Source organism: Eutrigla gurnardus, assembly GCF_963514095.1.
Source record: "Eutrigla gurnardus genome assembly, chromosome: 6".
NCBI lineage: Eukaryota > Metazoa > Chordata > Actinopteri > Perciformes > Triglidae > Eutrigla > Eutrigla gurnardus.
In genome coordinates this window covers 29,630,027-29,654,970 of record NC_139920.1, presented here as the reverse complement: position 1 = coordinate 29,654,970, position 24,944 = coordinate 29,630,027, and the positions used below count along the sequence as shown (strand labels likewise).

Sequence of the window (24,944 nt, the reverse complement as noted above, 5' to 3'; positions counted from 1 at the left end):
CACAGAGGGAGAGCAAGAGAGAGAAGAGTTTTCTTTTTTTTTTGTTTACAGCTGCCAACACTAGAGGGCAGTGTGTAACTGCCATCAAACTACTGGACACACACACACACACACACACACACACACACACACACACACACACACACAAACAGGGAGCGAGAACACAAAGCAGCCTGCATCACTGAACACAACAAACAAAGCCAGGAGGAACAGCACCACACACACACACACACACACACACACACACACACACACACACACACACACACACACACACACACACACACACACTCATTGTCATTCCTGACTAACATTCCTGAGAGAGCGGCAGCACCAGGTCTTCTGCTAGCTCATTGTACATAGCATGGCAACACGTCAGCTCGGAGACGGCAGCCCGCTATCGGGGGTGTTTTCTCCCAGAGGACGGAGCGTTGAAACGCTGACAGCCATTTAAACGTGTTAGGATGCCACCAAATGATTTATATACATCTGTGATCCCCTCCCTCCCCCCCCCGCCTTCCTCAGCGCCGTTCAGAGCTCACAGCGGAAGTTTCAAAGACACGCGTGCGATCCGAGGTTGTTCTAGCGTCCGTCTCTGAACAGATACTGTACCGGCGACGTGCTGCTGATAGTGATGGAGTAGGAGACAAAGGCCACATTGAAATCAGTGTGGAAGTGTGAGGGGGGAGCGCTATCAACGGGTTTGGGCCAGAGAGGAACAGTAGCTCCGGGCAGACAATGAAAACCGACTGCTTCTCATGTTTAAGCATCTTGACATTCAAGGAGAACTGGTGGGTATTATTTTTTCTTTCACCCTCACGGAGACAATGAGAGTCAAAGACGGTCACTCTCATCAGTCCGTTTGGTTCGGGGTGAAGAGGAACGTTTCGCCTGTGCACTCCCATCTGGTCTTTTTTAAATCTTCTGTTCACAGCGTCGTTTCAGATACGGTTGAAAAGAGATAGGAAAACTTATCGGAGAGCTTTTTAATAAAACGCACAATCTGTCGGCGTCTTTTGTCCAACGGTCAAAGAACTCAAACACTTTTGTTAGGGTTCAAACAGTTTTGTGAAATAAGTCGGCAAACAACCTCGTAATTATCTTTCTGTCCTTCAGTCGCCCCAGGTCTACAACAAGTCTACATCAAGACCGGGTCCGGACCCACAGCTGGGGGGCAGGACATTTGATTTGGGTCACGAGATACATTTTACAGGATTCCTTTCCAAAAGTCTTTTATTTAACATTTATGGCTGCAGTTCACCTTTGTGCCACATGAGGGAGCCTCAATGTTCTGAAAATTGTAGCCTACTATATAATACAACTGAATGTAAAATGAAAAGCTAGCCTAGCCTAAAGCTAGTCATCAGCAAACCACATTCAGTGTGTTTTAGATAGATAGATAGATAGATAGATAGATAGATAGATAGATAGATAGATAGATAGATAGATAGATAGATAGATAGATAGATAGATAGATAGATGCTTAGACGCTTCATCTTCTCCATCTTTGCGTACAGGTGACCAGGATGAACCTGAGATCAGCCTCAGCTTTGATAAATGAGTGCCGGAGAGCAGATGCCTCCCTAATTCACCATGTGTCTGCTTTGAAGGAGCTCCTCACGTTCCTCTTTGATACCTGGGTCGCTTGCTGTTGTTTAACATGGAATCAAACCTCGTCCTCCTTTTCTTCTTGCTTTTTCTCCCCGATCAACCACCGTTACCTGCAGTGCAACACGCTGCCCTTGACGTTGGATCTTCTTTTGGCGAGAGGAGGCGTTCCAGTGTGGTAGGACGATGACGCCCCGCCCTAACTGGTTTACACACTTAATGAAGCGCATTAACTTCTCCAGTGTTTGACTTTCCACGTGTAGATCAGAGAATTAAAGCCAACAAAGTGGGTTTTTTGGGGACATTATTTGACAGGTAGAGCGTATAAATGACTAAGTAGCACATTTTTATCTAATTTCCGTTTTCCCTGGGCGGAAGCCTCATGCTCTTATTAATGCTGCTGTCCTCCAGATTTAACATCTACATACATGTGCTTTATTATAAAAAAAGAAGAGCTGTGCAGTAAACACTTCCTTTCTCTCTGCGGAGCAGCAGATGGGAGATGAATCCGTCGACTGTCCACTATTGTCGTCAGCTGTCATTTCTGCGATCACACGTTTCTGAAGGCCAATAAAAAAACATTTTTTTGAAAGACTTTCCTGACGTCCCGGCGTCCTCTCTTCTCCTCAGCTCTCTTTCTTCTCCTCCTCCTCCTCGCTGTCATTAACACCACCCCCATCCCCCCTTATCTATCCCTTGCTTGTCCTCCCCAGAGGGCCATGATGCAGCAGTGATGGACTTCTGCTGAGAGGACAGGAGGATTAAACACCAAACGTACAGCCGTCCTCACACCGCTGCATCCGAAACATGTCTCTCTTCATCTACCTTTTTGGGGGTTTTGTTTATTTCTCTGCAGGAGTCCGATACCTAGCTCCGTCTGTGACATCCTCCTCCTCCTCCTCCTCCTCCTCCTCCACCTCCACCCTTCCACCTACATTTTCTCCATTGTCCCCTCCCTTTGCCCCTCATCCCTCCCTCCCAGGACTGTAGCCAATAACAGTGTTGGGGTCACCCATGTTAATTACCGCGCTAGTGCAACTGGGAATGCACACACACACACACACACACACACACACACACACACACACACACACACACACACACACACACACACACACACACACACACACACACACACACACACACACACACACACAGAGTTGGTGAGTAAGCATGTGTCACTGAAGTGTGTGTGTGTGTGTGTGTGTGTTTTTGTGTGTGAGAGCGAGAAAATAATAGTTTCAAAGACAAGGGAAATGGAGAGAGTGAGGAAATGTCATGGAGAAGGATACCAGGCGTACGAGGGAGAGAGGGGGGTGAAGGTGGTGAGAAAGGGGAGAAAAGGGGGAGATAAGGGGGAGAGAAGGTGGTGAGAAAGGGGAGAAAAGGGGGAGATAAGGGGGAGAGAAAGGGGAGAGAAGGTGGAGAGAGAAGGGGGAGAAGAGGGAGAGAGGGGGGAGAGAGAAGGGGAAAGAGGGGGAGAGAGAGGGGAGAGAAGTGGGGGGAAGAGGGGGAGAGAAGGTGGAGAAAAGAAGGAGAGAAGGGGGAGAGAAGGGGGAGAGAGGGGGAGAGAAGGTGGCGTTAAAGGGGAGAGAAGGTGGAGAGAAGGTGGAGAGAAGGGGGAAAGAAGGTGGAGATAAAGGGGAGAAAAGAAGGAGAGAAGGGGGATAGAGGGGGAGAGAAGGTGGAGATAAAGGGGAGAGAAGGTGGAGATAAAGGGGAGAGAGGGGGAGAGAAGGTGGAGATAAAGGGGAGAGAAGGTGGAGAGAAGAGGGAGAGAAGGGGGAGAGAGGAGGAGAGAAGGGGGAGAGAAGGTGGAGATAAAGGGGAGAAAAGAAGGAGAGAAGGGGGATAGAGGGGGAGAGAAGGTGGAGATAAAGGGGAGAGAAGGGGGAGAGAAGAGGGAGAGAAGGTAGAGATAAAGGGGAGATAAAGGGGAGAGAAGGGGGAGAGAAGGTGGCGGCAGCAAACCCGGGATGAGAACCGACTAAAGCACGTAGAGAATCCAGCTCTGGTCGATGCTACACACATTAATACAAATAAAAAACATAACAAATATTGTCGTCTTTTACAGAAAAGGTGAAAATCTCAGAGTCAAATGGCGACTTCACCTCCAGGATGACGATATGAAGGAGGGAGATAAAAAAAAAAATCTGCTCCCTTCATCTGAATGAATAAATGAACTGCAGAAAACCCAGTCGCCTGCATTTTCACAAGGACTGCAACCATTAGTTCACCAGGGGGGTGAATGTCAGCTACCTGAGTGTGTGTGTGTGTGTGTGTGTGTGTGTGTGTGTGTGTGTGTGTGTGTGTGTGTGTGTGTTGAAAGATGCTATATGAGCATGCTACGGTGCATTGGAATATGCTGCAGTTCCGGTCTGCTTGATTGAGGGAAATCTGATGTAAAGTTTTCTGTTTTTTATGTTTTATGTTTTTATGCCGGCTCTCTGTTTTCTTCACGTTTGCCTGCTTTGCTGCTCAGATAAGCCGAGCCAAGCAAAGAGAAGAGAATACTGTGGAAAGGAACCATCAATCCAGCCTTTCTTCTCCCTGTTTTCCCTCTGACCATCCTGTCTGTCTGTCTGTCTGTCTGCCTGTCTGTCTGTCTGCCTGTCGTGCACACAGGGTCTATTTATGGAAAGCAATGTCACTCATGCAACACCATCGGATAGCTTTCTCCCTGGCCTGCTCACTGCTCATACATCATTAACATTCTCCACGACCCCTGCACACACACGCACACACACACACACACACACACACACACACACACGACACGCTGCCAATCAACCAGCACAAGACAGTCAAAAGGCTCTACAGTTCCACACTGTATGCATTCACACATCCGGCATACTAAACGTCCAGCAGCAGCACATTTGTAACGAAAGGAAAAAAAAGCTTAATTATTAATAAAAAGGCAGACTGTTATGAAATACTACACATTAGTATTAGTCATTAGAGCTGCAATTAAATGTGAAATAATATGTGATAAATATTCTCGACCGCGACATTTAGAAAAGTAGTTTTATCATATTTTCATTTTCAGGTGATACTTGTATTTTGGGTTTCTAATTTATTGCTTTAATGGTATAAAACACTTTTCCCTCATAATGTTGGTCTGGATGTACCTGTATGACAAAACGCTGAAAAGGTGCACTCTGCTCTGATTGGTTTAGCGCCACTTCTACCAGTGACTGTATATATCGATTGGCTGGATTGATCAGGTGACACATATCAAACATAAATCAAGATTCTGTTCCTGCGTTGCCTTTTTCTCGCCTCAAATGTTTGCAAAAACATCTTTTAGTTTGAGTGAACCATTGCTGTAAAAAGCTGTAAAATGAGAAAGTTGTAAAACAGTCAACCCAATAACTAAGCCCCGCCCACCGGCCGGCAAACGTTCACTATGCGGTTCACTAAAATATGTGTCTGGAAACGTTTGAGGTCAAAAAGACAGAATCTTGATTCCAATTTGAGTTTGATCTGAACTCACAAGCTGATTGACAGCTCCTGCGCTCTGATTGGTTGTTTTCTTTCAGGGGACTAAAAGGAGGCAGATGAACCGGATTGTTCCACAGATGATCCGGCTCATGTACTAAAGTGACAGTTTGAGCACTTTTTATTTTTTTATTTTTATAAACGCTACCAACTGCAGCTGTAAGTGAAAACAGCCTTGCCAATTAGGCGAATATGGTTGTGGGTGCAGATGTTTTAGATTTCAAAAGTGTTACGAGTTTAATGGCAAGAGAGAGAGAGAGAGAGAGTGAGAGAGAGAGAGAGAGAGAGAGGTCAGTGATGACATGAGGAATTAAAAATGCAAGTAAAACAAACCAGAGACAAAAGCCTCCTCAACCAAGTAAAGAAACTAAAAATCTTGCTTCAGCAACATTTCCTTTTTAAAGAGACACGTTTCCACCAGAAAGCTGCTGAGACGCCGGCTTCACCGGAGCACCAGGAGTTAACAACCGAGCGTGGACATATGGAGGCAGAGAGACGGGGAAGGGAACACATCTGGACGGGGATTAGGACAGCTAAAGAGGCTAAAAAAGGAGGAGGAGACAGAAGGATAGGCTTAGCGGCGGCTGTGGGAGGGGCCGCCGCTGTGTGCCGGGAGGAGGCGGGGCTGTCGGGGTCGGAGATCAGTTCTTTTTTCTTACTTGAAAGAAGCCCGGGGGCATCGGTCCTCCTGGCATGCCGTCATTGGGCGGCATGTTGCCCATCACTGGACTGGGAGCAGCGGCCGCACTCTGCAAAACAACAGGAAAACACAGTTTACTCTCTGGTCGGGTTTGACGGGCAGCAAACGGCAATCAGGTGTTAGAATAATCCCGTGTTTACTGGAAAGAATGAAAAGAGAGACGGAAACCATCAGCAGCTGAACTCCCAGCCCTGATTACATCCACGGCCCGGACACAAACGCAGCAATTACTGGGAGCTGATGAAGATGTGATTATTTAGTGGCGGTGATAAATGATTTGATGAAACTGTCTTGTGGAGATGTGGACGGTTTGAGGGGAACATCGGAGAGCTACAACTACTAACACGTCCTGCAGCTGCTGCAAAATAAACCTTCATACTGGAGGGAAGGTTTCTTTAATTAAGTCATTACAGCCCCGTCTGTCATTCAGGACATGAGAACGTGTTCACCGGCCAATCACAAGCAAGCATGGTAAACATCACAGACGCAGCCGTAGCCTACGACGTCGCTACCGATGTAACGTAAAACCGCGGAGAAATCACGAAATGACTCTTTTTCATTACAAATGTGATCAATGGTTGAATCATTTTAACGCTATTCCACTACAAACACATTCTTCTGTTCTGACCAACTCAGAAGTTTTGGCTTAAATGTGTTGAAATGAAGCCAAACATCTTATTTCTTCATTTCTCTTTAGATCTGGAAGCATCGGATTGAGGAATAAGTTACAGGAACAGAACTGTCATCACGCTCTCCTTGACACATTTCATCACACAGTCCACTCCCTTGCTTTGCTGGATTTTGTTAAATTCCAGGCACTGTTTAGGTCCCACTTTATATTGATGAATAACATCAAAAAAATGTAAATCAGCGCCATAATCTTGATTTATACCGAACAGCCTTTATTCCTGCATGCAACCCCGGTTTGAATACGGCCTCCAAATACATTTTCTGGCAATATTTCCTTCATCTTCGCTCTCAATTATAATGATTTTCAATGTCGGGGAGAAGACAGATGTGACGCTCGCTGCTCTGGTTTTCTTCCGAGGCGGCGAGGCGGCGTTTGGTCACGACTGCTTTGTCGGAGCTTGACATTCACACATGGCCGGCGCGATGAGAGGAGAAAACAAAAAAAAGTTACCCAAAGAATATGTATTCAATCAGAATTTGGAGGCAGGAGGAATATCATGAAGCTACAAGCAGCCGTTCACCCGCCCTGACACGCCGTCCTCACAGGAACAACAACGTATCGGTTCGTTATTAGACAACAAAACATGCAGAGTTGGTGAATGTCCGTTATCGGGATCGTCGTAAAGATCGTCATGGGAGACGTGAAGAAGAGAGCCTCATTTTAAAGATGCATTTGTGCAGAGAGAGCTAAGATCTTTAACATTATCGGAACAAAATGTGAAGTGATTCCAGAATGTTTTAGCGTCGTTCTAAGAGCTTTAAGAGTATAATTATGATTATCAGGATACTGCAATGAAAAGCAATTATTTTGACCGCGATAATCGCAACATGACATCGTCCCACGCCTACGTAGAAGTAGCGTGGCGGTGTCCAGAAGTAAGCACCTAAACGTAGCACACACACACACACACACACACACACACACACACACACACACACACACACACACACACACACACACACACACACACACACACACACACACACACACACACACACACACACACACACACACACGGTGCTCTCCTCCTGCCTCCCTCCCCCATCTGTAACAAGAGCTTCAGTCACTTCTAGAGCAAACAATCCTGGCATCCCTCGGCTGACCCGCATGGCCCAGACACTAACACACACACACACACACACACACACACACACACACACACACACACACACACACACACACACACACACACACACACACACACACACACACACACACACACACACACACACACACACAGGTAAGAGGGTGTGAATCTGCAGGACTTGAAACAAACCATAAGAGACAAACAGAGTCAGGTCAGACTGACCTGAGACGGAGAGGCGGAGAAAGAGAGAAGAAGATATGAGATATCGGACGGTGAAGAAGAGTCTGAAGAAGATGCTTCTGTGGTTATGAAGTCTGAGTGTGTGTGTGAACTGGATCACGTCCTCCCAGCATCAACAATAGACAAGCAGGTCAAGGTAAGAACACCCCCACCTGCTCATTGTCCCCTCGGTGTCTGATAATGAAGCACCAACCCACTGAAGAACTTAAGCAGAGCAGCTGACGTCCACTGAAGTCCATCGAGGTGGAAGGAGAGGATAAATGCATCAAACCAACACAGGACTCTCAATCAGGAGACCGGTGTACGTGTCCTTTGCGTTGGAAGTTTAGTTTGAAAGGTTTGATTTGTGAAACTCAACACTTCCTTCTGTTCTACCAATTATCAAATTAGGCAAAAATGCCAAATAAATCTCTTAAGAGACTTCCAGATGTTTTTACAAGTTCACTGTGTTCCCAGTAACTGAGACCCGACCCGGGACCACAGCTGTCCGGATCATACTCAGTCATGAAGAGGTCAGTTGCTGTTGTTCTGTTGCTCGTCTGGATCCCAGCAAAACCCATCATCAGCTGAGATCACGATTATAATCACGCTACGAATGTGTCTGTTTGAGCCAGGAGAGCAGTGTGAAGGAGGAGAAATCACTTCCACTTAGGTGGAGTTTGTTGTCTCTCTACTTGGGTGTGTTGGGTTGAGCGGTTTTTGGATGCAGGCCTATCATCCTGGCATGGATCTGGATGGGCGTCTGACTGCCCTTGGATTTATTGCAAATGGGAAGTAAATGTATTCACGCGTGTCAAGGGTACGGGTGGGTTTTCCAGTTTGTCTCAGGTGGATCGTGTCCAAATCCAGGTCCGAAGACCTCCAATGGCAGACATAACAGAATGAATAAGAGTTTAACGCACTGAGCAACTTTGAGAGATCCCCGACACGAACGCAGACGGAGACACTTCCGACCTCGACTGGGAGCTGCTATCGAACAATGGGAGGGCAAAAACAATAGGATAACACACACAGTCAATCAGCTGCGGTGTATCTGAGAGCATTATCTAGTCGGGGATCAGCCGAGGAAAAAGATAAAAGGAGGATGGAAATGAAAAAAGGAAGAGAGGGGAGGCCAGAGATGGTTGGATGAACGGCAGGGCATCTCGAGGAAGAGAGGAGGACGAGTGAATGGAAGCTGGCATGTAAGTGTGTGTGGCGGCTGTGTGTGTGTGTGTGTGTGTGTGTGTGTGTGTGGCTGCCTGCCTCAACCAGCCAACGAGGCTCCACAGTACTCAGGTGAAGCGGCAGCAAAAGGCCCCCTTCTCCTAGTTGCCATGACAACCCCGACCTCAGCTCCTGCTCTCCAGTGCCCATTAAAACCCTCAGGCCGTCAATCATCAGCATGGCCAGGGAGAGAGAGAGAGAGAGAGAGAGAGAGAGAGGGGGAGAGAGAGAGAGGGAGAGAGAGAGAGAGAGAGAGAGAGAGAGAGAGAGAGGGAGAGAGAGAGAGAGAGAGAGGGAAAAAGGAGAATAGGAAGAGAGAGAGGGAAAAGAAACAGAGATGGAGTTTAAAGCAGCCTGTGGATTTTGATAGCTGCCCTGTATCTCTCTCTCTCTCTCTCTCTCTCTGCACACAAACAAACCTGATACACAATATACCTGCACAGTGTTTAGTCCTCACACACACACACACACACACACACACACACACACACACACACCACCGAGCTGCCTTTCCATAACATTATCTCCATTCATTTCAAATACATTTTCATACAAGCCATTTTAACTAACGATGATTGTTCGCTACATCACATCCTCAGTCTTAATTCCATAAGTCCATAACTCCTCCTTCATATTGGAAAAGGAGCCACTAGATCAATTAAGTAGTCGTTGTTTAGAAATAAAGCTCTCTCTGCTGTCGCGTGGCTCCGTTTCCACGGATTGGTTCCTCGGTCTGCACGACCTCGGGAGGACAACTGCACGTCTGCGTGTATGCAAAGCTATCGCTGAGCAGAGGAGGAACCGAGCCGAGCGCCGGCTGCAGCTGACCACCTCTTTCTATGCGAGCAGGAGGGCTAGTTAGCCGCTAGCAGTCGAACCGCTACGGTCAACGAGGGAAGGAGTCGGTGCAAAGAGATGCAAAAAGGTGAAGTAATAAATAATGTAATAAATATCAAATACAGAAAATAACGAGGGGAGACAGTTGTGAAATGTATTTCTTGACAATGTCTGGACTCGATGGAGGCGAAACTGTTTCATCTCATATTTCAACACAACACATTCAAACTGTAGGCTTTTTAAAAGATTTCCTTCTAACACAAAAAACAGTGTAGAGGAATGTTTTTGATCATTTCATCTAACAGAAGGGATCTGCTCTGCTCTCTCGCTCCCGGTTGTGATCCTCGTTAGCTCCCCGGCGGAGGCTGGCCGGCTGGTCGGCCCACAGACAGTGAGTGAGCGGCTGTATCTGACCGGCGATCAGACCTGGGCTTGCAGGGGGGTAATGGATCTGCTGTTATCTGGGTCCAGACAAGCAGGCCGACACACCGCTACCTGCTGGCCACAACAACACTGATACCGACCTCTCGGTTCCTGTGTGTCTGTGTGACTGTGTGTGGAAGCTTGTGTGTTTCCTTCAGCTCGCGACTGCTCAGCCTGACCTGCGACCCCAACTCTGGATATCTCCAACACGCACAGAAACGTGTTCACAAACATATTCAAATGTCCACGTCTGAGTTATTCACCGTTCCTCTCATTCTTCTGTTTACAGCTCTCCATTCTCTCTTTTTCACTGGGTTTGCTCCGCAGCAACACAAAGAACTGGCATGCTGATAAAACCCAAACAGGTTTGTAGCGTTGTAAAGACGACGCAGACGGGGACGTGCACGTTCAGATGTGCTCACGCATGCATGAATGAATGAACGCTCCATTGTGCGTCCCTGCTCGTACTTTCGGTTTGCAGACAAAGCGGCCGGTTTCGTCTCCGTGACCTCACCAGGAATTCCCTCTCAGCGTTGTCATTTGTCCTTCTGTCACAGGCCCTTCTCCTCCTCCTCTCCCCTCAGCTTCAAGTGCTCCAATAACTCTGTCACTGAAGTCAACTCTATAAAGATTAGCGAGGAGGAGGCAGGAGTGTGTGAGCGGGGCTGCCGGGCCGACAGACGGGTCTAATCGATGGAAGACGGAGAGCTGCTGGGCTGAGACACCCAACGCTGAGACGTGGAAATGCCCTCCACACACACACACACACACACACACACACACACACACACACACACACACACACACACACACACACACACACACACACACACACACACACACACCAACAACAGGTATGCAAATATGCTCACACACACACACAGCGTCTATGCATGGCAGCATACTGTATATATTACAACACACACACACACTCTGCCTTCCCATAGCTCCAGCATCTGTTATGTCAATCAGGTGAATTAATTACCGGTAAACAAATCTGCTTGGGATCCCCCAACAGAACACACACAAACACACCTCCTCCTCCTCCTCCTCCTCCTCCTCCTGCGTCTCACAGGCATCTTGCCCCAGCATCAGGGCCCCGGGAGCCTGGAGATGCCTCCCAGCTACCCAGGCAGCGCTCAGAGCTGGAAGCCCAGAGGGAAGGCACCGTGGCTCGGGGGGGACGTAGCCCGGCTCTCCCCTCCCCTCTCTGCCCTGGAGCACCTGCCTTAACTCCCACTACTGCCTCTCAGGCTTAACCAATCAACCTACGGCGATTTACACACAGGACCTACAGACTCCTGTAAACACTGAACACAAACACACTCTGTGGGCTGGATGGCAGCCGACAGGATGAAGGGAGGGATCCATTCCACACGACCGACAAAACCACCTGAAATACACAAACAACCACTGAACGATTGAAAAGTCTGATTTCTGAGTCTCATGAAGTGGCTGACCTGTTATTTACAACCTCTCTGATCATGTGACCAATCAGTTTGATGCTCCACTCGACTCAGCTCACCCCTCAGATAGGACAAATAACTGATAATGCAACAATATTGTAGGGTTGACCATTATATTTACACTAAGATATTCTATACATCATCATCATCAGCATAATGACTTACTGGGTAAAGGCAAACAGATAGAAAGAAACTTAAATATAATGTAGCCTTTAAAATCAGGACAACACTTATTCCATATCACAAAATCCAAAATCTTAGACAATATCTAGTCTCATATTACAATATCAATATAATATTGATTGGAATATATTTGTCATTTGTACAAAAAAAGCCTTTTAAAAAATGTGGGATACTTTCTGCCATTTCCTCAAAGTTTACAGACTGAAGGCTTAATTAAAAAGTAGAAATCAATATATTATCACTGAGGAAAATAATGTTCAGTTGCAGGTCTGGTGTGAGTTTATTGAATCTGGAGGCGTTAGCAGGGAAGTTTAACTCAACGCCACAGGAGTATCAGCTAAACCAAAGTGACACAAACACGCATAAACACTTATTGATGTAAAGTAATTTAGTGGCTGGCCTCCTGACACACACACACACACACACACACACACACACACACACACACACACACACACACACACACACACACACACACACACACACACACACACACACACACACACACACACACACACACACACACACACACACACACACACACACACACACACACACACACACACACACACACACACGCCTTTATTGGCGGTGTCGGTAGTTAATGACCAAAGGTTGGCGATGGCCTGCTGCTCACTCTGGTGACCCTTTCTAACACAGGCCCCCCCGCTGGCATTGCTCTTTAATTACACGCACACACACACACACACACACACACGAGTGCACGTATACACACAGATATGCAGCCCCCGCCTCCTCCACCCGTGGCCTTTCACTCCCTCATTAGGCAGTTGGTGTTCGGTGGAACGCCACCAGAGAACCAGAGGACAGGGTGTCACGATCGTCCACACACACACACACACACACACACACACACACACACACACACACACACACACACACACACACACACACACACACACACACACACACACACACACACACACACACACACACACACACACACACACACACAGCTATATCCACTAATTGAAGATTATTAATGGTGCTAATTAGGGAATAATAGAATACTTGGAGCTTCGAGACAAAAGCTAATGTGAAGAATAACGGGAAGAAGAATGAAAGGTGTGTAAGTGTTTGTGAGGGACAGGAGAGAGGGAGTTATCACGCTCCGTATCTCTCTCTCGTCTTCTGAAATAACTGACTGGTGTCACGCTGCCGCGGCTCTTATTGACGAGGAGTGTGCATCCAGCCACTGGTCGGGTCGGAGGGCTGCCGATCAGAACGGAGGAGGCGGATCATCCTTCCTGAAAGGCCACTTCACAGGTGACGACAGGCACGCTAAAAACACTCCAAGACGAGCGTTTCATTTCTGGATCGGTTTCTTTTGTTTCTTCTGAATGTCAATAAATATAGTAAAGTGGCGGCTTCTTGTGTCCGAGCCTCAGAATCAAAGATCGGAGCGCCTTTAACACCGACGTCCAACCATCACACTGAGGAAGATTCATCTCTAAAAGAAGCACAGATCACTTCTGATGCAAACAAAACCAAAAGACGTATCACGTGACGCCAACCAGGCGAGACGCTATTTTCAGCTACGAAACCTCAACCTCTCGGTTACCGCCGCTTTTTTCCATCTACGTGAAAAAAAACAACCACAACAGGTTCACAGCCGCTGCCTTGAGATCTGTAGAACGTAATTCCAGGAAAAGGTAGAGGGAAAGCTGCGACCACAAAAAAGGTATGTAAATCAGAAACAACTCATCAACAAACTCCGGGAATGAAGCGTACATCTCAGAGTGACGATAAAGAACTGTACATGTGCACATATAGTGTCTATATACACACAACACACCATGACATTTAGCCGGCGATACCAAGTGACATTTACAGATCTGCAAATGTGTGTTTTCTGTAGGTTCAGAGTTCTGTATTCCTACAAACTGTTTACACCAGAGAACGCCGATGAATATTCCACTTATTACATTCTGCATGCTTGCATAGGATTTGCAATATTAAGGGTTATTTTTGTGTTGGAATGAAACGGAGAGGAAAAGGGCCTCAGACCTGAGGAAACATTAGACAGATTTTTTAAAAGGGCAGCAGGAGGGATCATTTATTGAGTTTAGCAACATTTTAGGAAATAATAATAATTATAGAAGCATTTCACAGACAGATAAAAACAGTGGAACTCAATCTGGTGCTGGAGAAATATTTGACTCAACTCTGTAATGTGAACACAGTCTGAACGACTGCTAAGGCACTGACCACATCATTGTGGCAAATTCTCATTATTGGTATGATCGTGAATATCGTCCCGAGAGTCAAAACTCTGTTTAGCTCGGTGGAGAAGTGAAAATAGAGCCCGAAAAAACAGTAAAAAAGTACATTTCATTTATTTATTTATCCTTTATTTATGCAGGGAGACATTATGATCCATGAGATCAGCTTATTTAAGAGTATTTGATTGTTTTTTTACTTAAAAGGTTTTTTTTAATAAAAGAAAAAAGGTGTCTATTCTGCAATAAAGAATATTTGTTTCTTAACAAAATGTCAAGCGATACATTTAAGAGCATGTTTCCATGATTATCGGGATAATATCGTAAATCACCATCATTCTGAGCCGGGATAAGATTGATGCTTATAATATCCTGTGTTCACGTTGGTCGGGTGTCACGTGGGTAAGGAAGCAAGGAAGCAAGGAGGCAAGGAAGCAAGGAAGCAAGGACCTCTCACTCATCCTGAAGTTCTTAATGCTGCTGGGCTGAACGTTGCTGTCCGATAATCCTGCTGCAGTTTATCTAACCTACAGACTCACTTTCACACTTTGCTACTGTTGGAATCAGTTGCAGCTCAAACTTTGCCAAGATTTAATAATATAATATAACACTTTATCAGCCAGACCTCCTACGGGACTATTAAAAATGAAAAGAGTCTCTGGCAACCTTGTTAGCAATATCTACCTCCTCCTTATTCGTTGGCATTCTTTCATATTCTCCCATGCTCACTTCTTCTTCTCTCTCTCTCATGTTATGCTCACACAACTGGATTTTATTTCCGCGGGGCTGAGAAGGTAAGAGATGAAAAGGAGAGGGAAGTGGAGGTATTGTGTACCGAGGGGGGGGTTTACAGTCGGGCTGGCTGTACACATTCCATAGCGCCTGAAGCAACATGGTGGACCTCAAAAAGCCCAAGCCAGACGTCTTCAGAGCAAAAACAGTTTTACAGAATTCCCAGTTATTTTCCCGAATGATGCGGTGATGAGAAAAAATGAGCTGCGTAAACACCGTTTTCACACAGAATGAGTGTGAAACAACGCATCCTCATCTCTGAGTCGGATGTTTATCAACCAACAGAAACGGACCAGACATGTAAAACCATCGCACGCCAGTCTGATCCACACCCTTCTGTTTGGAGTGTGTGTGTGTGTGTGTGTGTGTGTGTGTCGGACCAGGCAGGAAGAGGTATTCCCATAGGAGTAGTCCCACTAAGCGCCAGACATCGGGGGGGTTGGGTGTAAGAGACACACACACACACACACACACACATTTCCACTTCGTGTCCCAGCAGCCACCACCATGTGAACCACCTCCACCTCACAAATGACGCAACCAGATTCAAGTATATTTGATGACTATAGGAATCCACATGACACTAATTTGAATTCATAAGCATCATCTCAGCCATCGAACGCCTACATTGAAAGAATTACTTACACATAAAAGCCAAACACACTTCAGGAGGATCAGGCTGTTCAGAAGCACTTCCTCTTTTAAAGGCTCGGCGTCTTTAGATTCTTTTCAAGAAGCAGACAATAATATAATATCTGTCTATCTAGAATTAAATATCATCCGTCTTCTCCAAACGCTGTTGAGCAATGCTAAGCGTTTGGCAGCAGATCAAGAGTACCTGGACCAGGTCCTGGAGTTTGTGAGGTCTGTGACTTTAAACCCAGTGGCCTTGAGGACCCAGGAGCCAAACACTACCTAACACTGTCTCCTGCCAGACGTGGAGGAGGAGGAGGAGGAGGACGAGGAGGAGGTGAGGGGATACAGCAAACCGCATTCCCAAGACAATGGCCGGTCTGTGGGACTTGCTGAACCTCTGAGGGCCCTGGGGCTCATCGAGGAGAAGGGGGGGAAGCAGAAAAAAAGAAATAACTAAAAGAGAGTGAAATAAGGAGGTGTAAGAGAAAAGGAGTGCTGGCACCGTCAGAGGGAACTGATAAGGAGAAAATGGGATAAAGAGAGAGAGAGCAAGAAGAAAGAAGCGACTGTTTCTGCTTTACTTCGGTTCACCTTTGAGCACTTTGACGTCGGTCGGCACTCGCCTTGCAAGCGTTGGTTTGTGATTCCCGTCACGTGACCCGTGAATATGAGCGTCCGTGTGGGAAAACGGTTACGTCAACCTCCTGGTCCAGGTTTCCCCCCCAGGACCCGGTTTAACAGGAGGTGGTACACCCACCCAAGTCCTGACGCATTTCATCTCTCCTAATCACGGTTCCGAGCAAACACATTGGCCGTTTAAAACGGCACCGCTGCTGGTTTTCCACCTGAAGATTTAGGTTTTGTTTCATTAAAAGTGTATTCATCTGGTATCATAGGAGGCGCGCTCCTTCCTGTGCTTTGCCTCCGCTGTAAACCACTGCGGGAAACCCCGTTAAATTACGAGTAGGAGGTTTGGAGCTTTTCAAACGGCTACGATATCTCCCACTTGGCGAAAGACAAAAGAGTGCAAAAAAACACATGCACCAAACCAGAGGCAATATTAAAAGTTATTGGAAATGAAATACAATACTAACACAGTGGAGTCAGATAATTAGAATTGAGCTACGTAGATTCACTTGTACGCGAACCAATGCCAGTTCAGCTGCCACGTGTCCAAAATAGCTCATTTAGGGATTATAGTGCTTGAAAATGGGCGACTGTCTTTAAATATTCACGCTACGTCGGTTCGTTTCGAGGGATTATATCATATATTTTGCCCCAGACTGGGAAAATGGTTGGATGGGGAACACACAGGACTTTCACCCAGGAGAACAGTGTTTATGCAAAACCAGAAGTTACATACATATTCAAATTTTTTAAGTAATTCAAATTATTTTTTGGTTGCAGAAATGTACGATTCCAACATTTGATTCTTGGCATCGACATCCCCTGCAGTAGTCTCCTATTCAGTGATGAGCCCGGGGCAAAATAATGACATAACCACACCGCCATGCGCCACCAAAGCCTGCACACTGTCCCTTTAACTCACGCCAAGCCGTTTTACCTTTACCTGAACCCAACTGGAGCTTCCCTTTCTATAATAGAGGGCAAGGTTATGGAAAACGATATTTGAAGGGGACTTTGACACTTGCCAAGTTTTAACACCGGGAGTTTGTCATTCTACTCAAACTGCTGACGTCGCCTGAACGCAGCATTAGCTAGTAGATGATACTCCTGTGATGGGAGGGAGAACAGGAGGCTGACAGATGGAGGGTCACCCATCCATGGGACGGCAACTTTGCAACCATACCTGCCTGTTTCCCGCCTGCCGTCCCGCCTCCAGCAGCTCTCCGTGTCCCTGGAAGACATGCTGGGAGACCCAGAGGGGACCCGCTGACCTGTGGACCAGACTCCCCAGAGTTCAGCTGACATTAATGTGCTTTATTTGCATTCTTGCTCCCAGGAACTATTTTTGGTTGCCGGGCAGCATGGCTCGCCGTAGCTTGTTGTCGGGGGGTGGCGGCGGCGGCGCTCAGATCATTTAAACTTCCATTTCAGTGACACCGGCCTTTCACCCCTTCACACGCGACAAGACGGAGAGCACAGACACTTCCTGGGTCGGGCCCCGCAATGTCATTAAGGACGAAGGGTGACAAACATTTATTTTTGGAGGAGTCTTGGAGAGGAGAAGAGGGGGAGGGAGAAGATTTCCAGAGAGCACCTCCCTTTCTCTTTCACACGAGCATGCATGTAGGCAGGCAAACTCTCACCAGCATCGCCATCAATAAATAAATAGAGGCTGACAGAAATATCCCCAGCACAGCACAGCGCCGGCACGCACAGAGAGAAAGCCAGAGAGGACACACACACACACACACACACACACACACACACACACACAGGCATGATAAAGGCTGTGATGATAGCAACAGGGAGAAGTGAACGAGGTAAAGGAGAGAAACGGAGACGAGGAGACAAAGAAAGGGGAGGTTTAAGAAGAATAGGATGGAGATGCCTCCATTGTTTTGTTTGGGGTCTCGGGTCAATAAAAGAGGATTAATAGCTGAAGTAAAACATGTTTACTGTTCACTGCTGTTTGCAGGAAGAGGAGGGAGTTATTTTCTCCCTCTTAGCCCCCGCCCCACCGCCAAGACTCCCTTCATTCCCCACCTCCTCACCTCCACACCCACAACAGACAGACAGGCAGACCAGACCAGACCGGGCTGCAACACACACGCACACACACACACACACACACACACACACACACACACACACACACACTCCGGAAACACACACAACCCCCCCCCCCCAATCTGAGCCTCCGCTCCGTCACTCTGTCTCAACTTCTGGTTCTGATTTAGCAACAACCTCCTCTCGTTCACCGCTCTCCCCTTCTTCCCTCCAATTCATCTCCTTCTCAGCCTGTGTGTGTGTGTGTGTGTCTGTGTGTCTGTGTGTGTGTGTGTGTGAGAGAGAGAGCAAGAGAGCGAGAAAGAGTAAAACCCCTGCAAATGGATACACCAACACGTGTGCGAGCACAGCCTGAGACATTTATGCCCCCTGTGTGAGTTGTGGTTACACACACACACACACACACACACACACACACACACACACACACACACACACACACACACACACACACACACATACACACACACACACACACACACACACACAGCATGCAAGATCATATTCATGGAGACACATGCTCCCCTTCTTCAATGATTAGTCTAAATATGCCCGTGATCACAGAACGGCAGGAAGACCTCGTACCCCCCCACACACACACACACACACACACACACACACACACACACACACACACACACACACTCTCTCTGCTCCAAAACACACAAACTTTCCGTGGCCGTTTCCCCTCTGAGCAGCGTGCCGGCGGGCTGCCAAGCTACACATAAACATGGTGCGCTGCGTTTCGCAGCCTTTCTGCAGGTACAGCAACGCAAACACTGGAAAGTATTTAAGCCTTCAGCTTCTGAAGCCGTGTGCTCGCCGCCACGTCCCGGGGCACAAGTCAGAGCAAAGAAAGCGGGTTTGTTTCATGATCAGTACGGTAAGTACTTAGAATGGTTTCCACTTAAGAGGTAGCTCGTTAGCTGGAGAGTCCTGCAGCCTTCACCTGTATTCTGTGTTTGAGATTATTGTTTTCTATTATTCGGCGTGTTTGGGTGCTCACAGGTGGATTACTGAGCAGGCAGGCCACAGGAACCCAAAGTGTCACAAAACGTCACTCAAAGAGACCGACACCAAACAGGAAGAGACTCAAAATGACCACAAAGAATCATAAAATGTCTGGAAAGGACACAAAATGTGACGCAAAGAGAAAAGAATGTCACAGAGATGCAAAACTGCTGCAAAGAAACACAAAGCAACCACAAAAAGATTCACAAAGACTATGAAAAGTAGCAAAACAACCAGAAAGAGACACAAAATGACTACAAAAAAATGCAAGAAGACTACAAAAAGGGAAACACAACCTCAGACCAAAAATAACTACTTTAAGACAAAAAAGAAATACAATTAGAGATGCTTAATGATGACAAAGAGACACAAGAAAAACAAAAAAAGGCCAAACTATAAAGTCTGTGTGTCTTCTGTCTGTTAGTCTGTCTTTAGAAGTGTTTTACAGCCCGTTCAGAGGAGGGTTTCAGATTTACCCGACTCCAGCGGCATGCTGGGTCACGACGTCAGCAGCCCTCCCTGCTGCTCAGAGACGTCGTGACATTATTATTCCAGATATGTTCATCATTTGCTCCCGTGATCCACGAAAAGGAACATTTACTACATAAATGAACAAAGTAAACACGTAATGAATATGTTTTTTTTACTCAACATCTCTTCAACTGTAAATTGATGTCAAATTAGATACAGTTCACTGTAGCAAAGTATCAAGCCTTGGTCTATATATATAAAAATTAAAATGCCATGGCTCCAGTCATGGACTGGTCTATCGCTGTAGATGTACGCTGCTTTTAAAGCTAATTTCCTTCTAACTCGTGAAGCTAAGATGCTGCTAACCATCAGCATTACATTGTCATGGGAAGCATGTCAGCATTCTGATGTTAGCATTTAGCTCAGCATGGCCGTGGACTTGTTTACACAGGCTCTGTCTAACAGGCGTATAACAAATATAGATCATGAACCTTTCCCCGACTGGACTCTATTGAAATGATAACCAATCAGAAATTATTTGCACTTGCGTCATGACAAGGAAGCTGCAGAACGGGAACTCGTACGAGAGCTCAGCGTGGTCAGCGTGGCGGTCTGCAGGAAGAGTCCATTTTAATAGAACGAGATATGAAGACACTGCTGTGACCTCACAAATACACATCCACACGTTAACACACGAACCTGGACCGGCGGCTTGATTATACCACCCTGAGAAGATCTATTACACACACACTCCTCCACAGCATTCTCCCTCTTTATGTCAAACATGAACACAAACAGCCCCATGAGGAGAAATGGGGTCGTTTGCCTCCGTTATCTCCCCCCCCCCCCCCACACACACACACTCCCTTTTCTCTTTCTACCCCTTGCTTAACTTACTCCCGCTTCTCTCTCTCTCTCTCCACTTCCCCCTCCCCCAACAGCCCTCAGCCAATGGCGTCTGGGTGTCAGGCAGCTCAGAGAAGCTGTTGTCATGGTGACGGGGCTCCTGTCTGTGCTCTGTCCCTCAGGCATCCCAGATCCAGAAAGCAGCATCGTGTTTACGTGAGAGAGAGAGGAGGAGAGGAGGAGAGGGGAGGAGGAAGAAAATGAGGAGGAGGATGAGGAAAGAGAGAGGAAAACGGTGCTGGGGATAGAAGAGATGGAGGGGGAGGAGGAGGAGGAGGAGGAGGAGGAGGAGGAGGAGAGAAAACTGCCCCACATTGACCAGCTTTTGTTCTGCTGTGTCTTCGGGTTTGAAGGCCTCCCATGCATGAGTGTGTATATTTGTGTATGTGTGTGTGTTTATGTATTTGTGTGTGTGTGTGTGTGTGTGTGTGTGTGCGCCTCACATGGCCCTGTAGACACCCAGGCATCTCACACTACTATTCCTGGCACCTCCACCCAATTTCTGACCTTTCCTGGACTCCAGCATGCAGACAGACACGGGCCTGACCCAGCACACAATCACAACTCTTAATACACACACACACACACACACGCACACACACACACACACACACACACACACACACACACACACACACACACACACACACACACACACACACACACACACACACACACACACACACACACACACACACACACCCAAGATCATGTAACCAGCCCAAAACACTCGCACCTGGTGTGGCCTAAAATAAGGTCCCCCAGGCAGCCATGTCGCAGGGTGGCGCGACGATGACAGCAGCTCGGGGGGGGGGGGGGCTGCGTTAACCACACACACACACACACACACACACACACACACACACACACACACACACACACACACACACACACACACACACAGTCCAGATCATTTATCTCCAGGGGGCATCTGTTGCTGATTGGTCGATGCCATCGTCTGTGCCCCGACCATGACACTCACAGTATGGGGGGTTTGCTTTTATACATTTTAATGCCATACAGTGTGTGTGTGTGTGTGTGTGTGTGTGTGTGTGGAAACAGAGAAACTATTCCAATAGAGCAGGTGTTTAGCAGCACCGCCCCATCGTATAACGAAGGAACCCCGTCAGCAGGATCAGCGGTGGCCTACGCCCGACCCCTCCACCGTCCACACACTTGACTCGTCCTTTCTGTTCGCGGGACAATCCAGCGCGTTAATTGCAAGGTAAACAACTGAAGAGGAGCGTCGACCCCTCAGGAGCTCTGTTCCTCTCCTCCCTCCCTCCTGTTCCTTCCTCTCGTCTTTTTTTCTTCTCTTTTTTCCTGAGGCGAGGTTGGTTAAGCCCCCCTTCAGAATCAGAATCTGGGCAAGCACCAGTTGGAAGCTAATCCGACTCGCCGACTGGACCCCCTCCTTGGAAGCGGCACAGCGGGGGTGGACTGATGAAAGGAAGGCTGATATGAGGCAAACAGAGCCGCAGACACAGCTCCCCGTCTCAGACCCCCGCGCTGCGTTCAGCACTGTACAACAAGGCGTTTAGGACATTCAAACAGGCACGACGCCGTTCATGAACGGTATTCAAGCTCAAGGCTGGCGCCAAACTTTATTTTTCGGCGGACGCGTCTACCCTGCTGCCACTTGATGCACAGGTTAAGGCACTTAACGTCTGAACCGCGCTCACACTGTGTTCTGACAACTATTAACATCCCGTTTCATTCAAGGCCGAAACTCTTGACTGGAACATTACATTTTGCTCGCAGTCAATGATGTGCCGCAACAGAATTGGCTTCTATTGGACTAAAGAGCCTATATGAGGGAAAAAGCCTCGAAGCCATCCTAAATTATTTTCTTTAGCACAGCTGCCCTGTGAAGAGCAAAAAATGGAATAATGAGTAAAAGTGCATAAAAAGGGGGCTCCAAAATGGACCCAGCAGGTTTGTAGTCCTGAGTATTATATCTGATGTTCCATACATGTTTCAAAATCCCAAACAAAAAAACATTTCATCTTTTCTTCCTCATTTCCGTTTGGTTTACTTACTAAAATGTCTCTGAATGATATCTTCTTACTGCCCAGCTGACAGAATCCAGATGAGAGATGAGCTGATAAAAATGTTGATATGCTCATTTTAGTCCCCATTAACTATTATCACCATATGCTCACGGGAACTAAGCTTTACGAACAGCAGCAAGTCATTTGGAGAACTTTGTTTGAACTCTCAGGCTGCTGCCCTAACCTCTGACTGGTGGGGGTTTGCACCTGTAGACACTACTCTGGGCTGGAAAACTCAAATATACCTTTTTTCAGGTAAAACAAACAAGCAAAATGATTTAATGTATTTATTTATAGTAAACAGATGCTCAAATTGATCATGATTCAAATATAATGCTGATAAATATATAATATAACATGAGAAACCTCATTCACACGTATATTTTTGTTAACGAGACCAAAGCAAAGCCCTTTTGTGCGCCCCGACTGTTAATCGCCACATTATCCTTGCTCTTCATGTTCAAATTTCAAGAGATTAAAAATAGCAATAAAAAAACACAAATGACCTGCAGCCGACAGAGAAGAATCTGGTGCAGTGCTCGTTGAACTGATGAATTTGGCGAGGCCTCGTCTGGGCGTTAACTGAGGATGAAAGCCGCTCGAGTTTTTGAATGACTTTGACAAGACGGAGTAAAATGAGATTTTGATGTTTTCAGAATAAAAGGAGCAAAAAAAAAAAAAAAAAAAAAAATCAAACCAAGGACATTTTTTGTATTTTGTCTTTGAAACACAGAACAGACTAATTGTCTTTTAATATCTGAAGAATATCTATTCATAGACTAGGACAGGCACACAGGCAGAGGACGACTTGATGACAGATGGAAAGAAATTAGAGGCAAAGTAGCATTAATATTCCATCTCTTAATAACAACCAAAGCCCTTCCCCCACCTCTGGCACCACACACACACACACACACACACACACACACACACACACACACACACACACACACACACACACACACACACACACACACACACACACACACACACACACACACACACACACACACACACACACACACACAGCCTGTGTATGTGCGTACAAACAGTCCTGAAGGGTCTTTCTGCTCTGCCCGAGACAAACAGAAAGAAATTCTCCAAATTCAACCGCTCCCATCCTCCTCCCTCTCCCTCCTCCTCTCCTTCCCTTCCCTCCTTTTCTCCTCCCACCTCCCCCCACCTCCCCTCTCTACAACCTGGTCTCCTTCCCTTCCTCCCCCCCCGCTCCACCTCATCACACCCAGCCACCCACCCAGTCCCGCTGCCCTCCAACCCTGCAGCCTCACAGCAAAGTAGAGAGCAATCCCTTGGTGGGTCAGCCAGATTAAACCGCCACTGTAATCCGCTTGGCTTTCACCTCCTTGTCCTCAGCCGAAGAGAGAGAGAGAGAGGGGAGGCGGGGTGGGTGGAGGAGCAAAAGGGCAGAAGGATGGAGAGAGAGAAAGAGAGATGGGGAGAGAAAATGTAAGATATAAAAAAAGGAGGAGAGACAGAGGGAGGGGGAGAGAGAGGAGGAGAGAGGGTGGAGGGAGGGCAGAGCTGGGTGAAGTAGCTAAATGACAACAAGGGCACAGAGAGAGAAAAACAAGGAGTACAAAAGGAGAGGAGGCAGGGAGAGAGAGGGAGAGGCTGAATTAAAGGAGTATGAAAAGGAGGAAGTGAATAATGAATCCCATAAAGGAGAGATATTAAGGACGAATAAGAGTCAAATAAAGTGTGTTATGAGAGGTAGCGATGAAGGACAGTGGGGTAATCCAGCGTCTGCGGCACATAAAAATGAACCAAACAGGAAGCTGATGTTGAACTACACGCCCTCATATTCATGTAATGATGAGATTTCTTTTTGGTGAAATTCCTACAAACATGGCCAATCGGTACCAGATCCTTCCACTCTCCTCCTTCCCACCTGGACGCTTCGGGGTTGTGTTGCGTAACCGTGGAAACGAGCTACGAACTCAACAGTGACGTACCATCGCCTGCTACGATGACACACCGACCTCGTTAGTTTTATACATCCAGCAGACTGAAGCCGTGTTTCGTTTTTAGCTCCTTTTTTGGTCTCCACCAACCAACTCAGAGGAAATATCTGGTTTCTGAGCTTCTTTGAGTGATAGTTTTATCAGCTGTTTAGGTGGTGGTCCTCTGGGCTAACTGGCTTAATATGTTTGGTTTGATGGCGCCTTCCATACCCCTACTGGTAG

The 24,944-nt window shown here is 46.9% G+C and overlaps 1 protein-coding gene across 2 annotated transcripts in view; it reads right to left on the bottom strand.

Moving 5' to 3' along the window:
- The window catches only part of ssbp4 (single stranded DNA binding protein 4), a 79,597-nt gene that overhangs the window by 16,316 nt on the left and 38,337 nt on the right, over positions 1 to 24,944 (bottom strand). For both annotated transcript variants that reach the window (XM_084012216.1, XM_084012217.1), the window contains exon 5: positions 5,766 to 5,855. In XM_084012216.1, the coding sequence (XP_083868342.1) occupies positions 5,766 to 5,855 (90 nt within the window). The remainder of the gene's footprint in view (positions 1 to 5,765; positions 5,856 to 24,944) is intronic.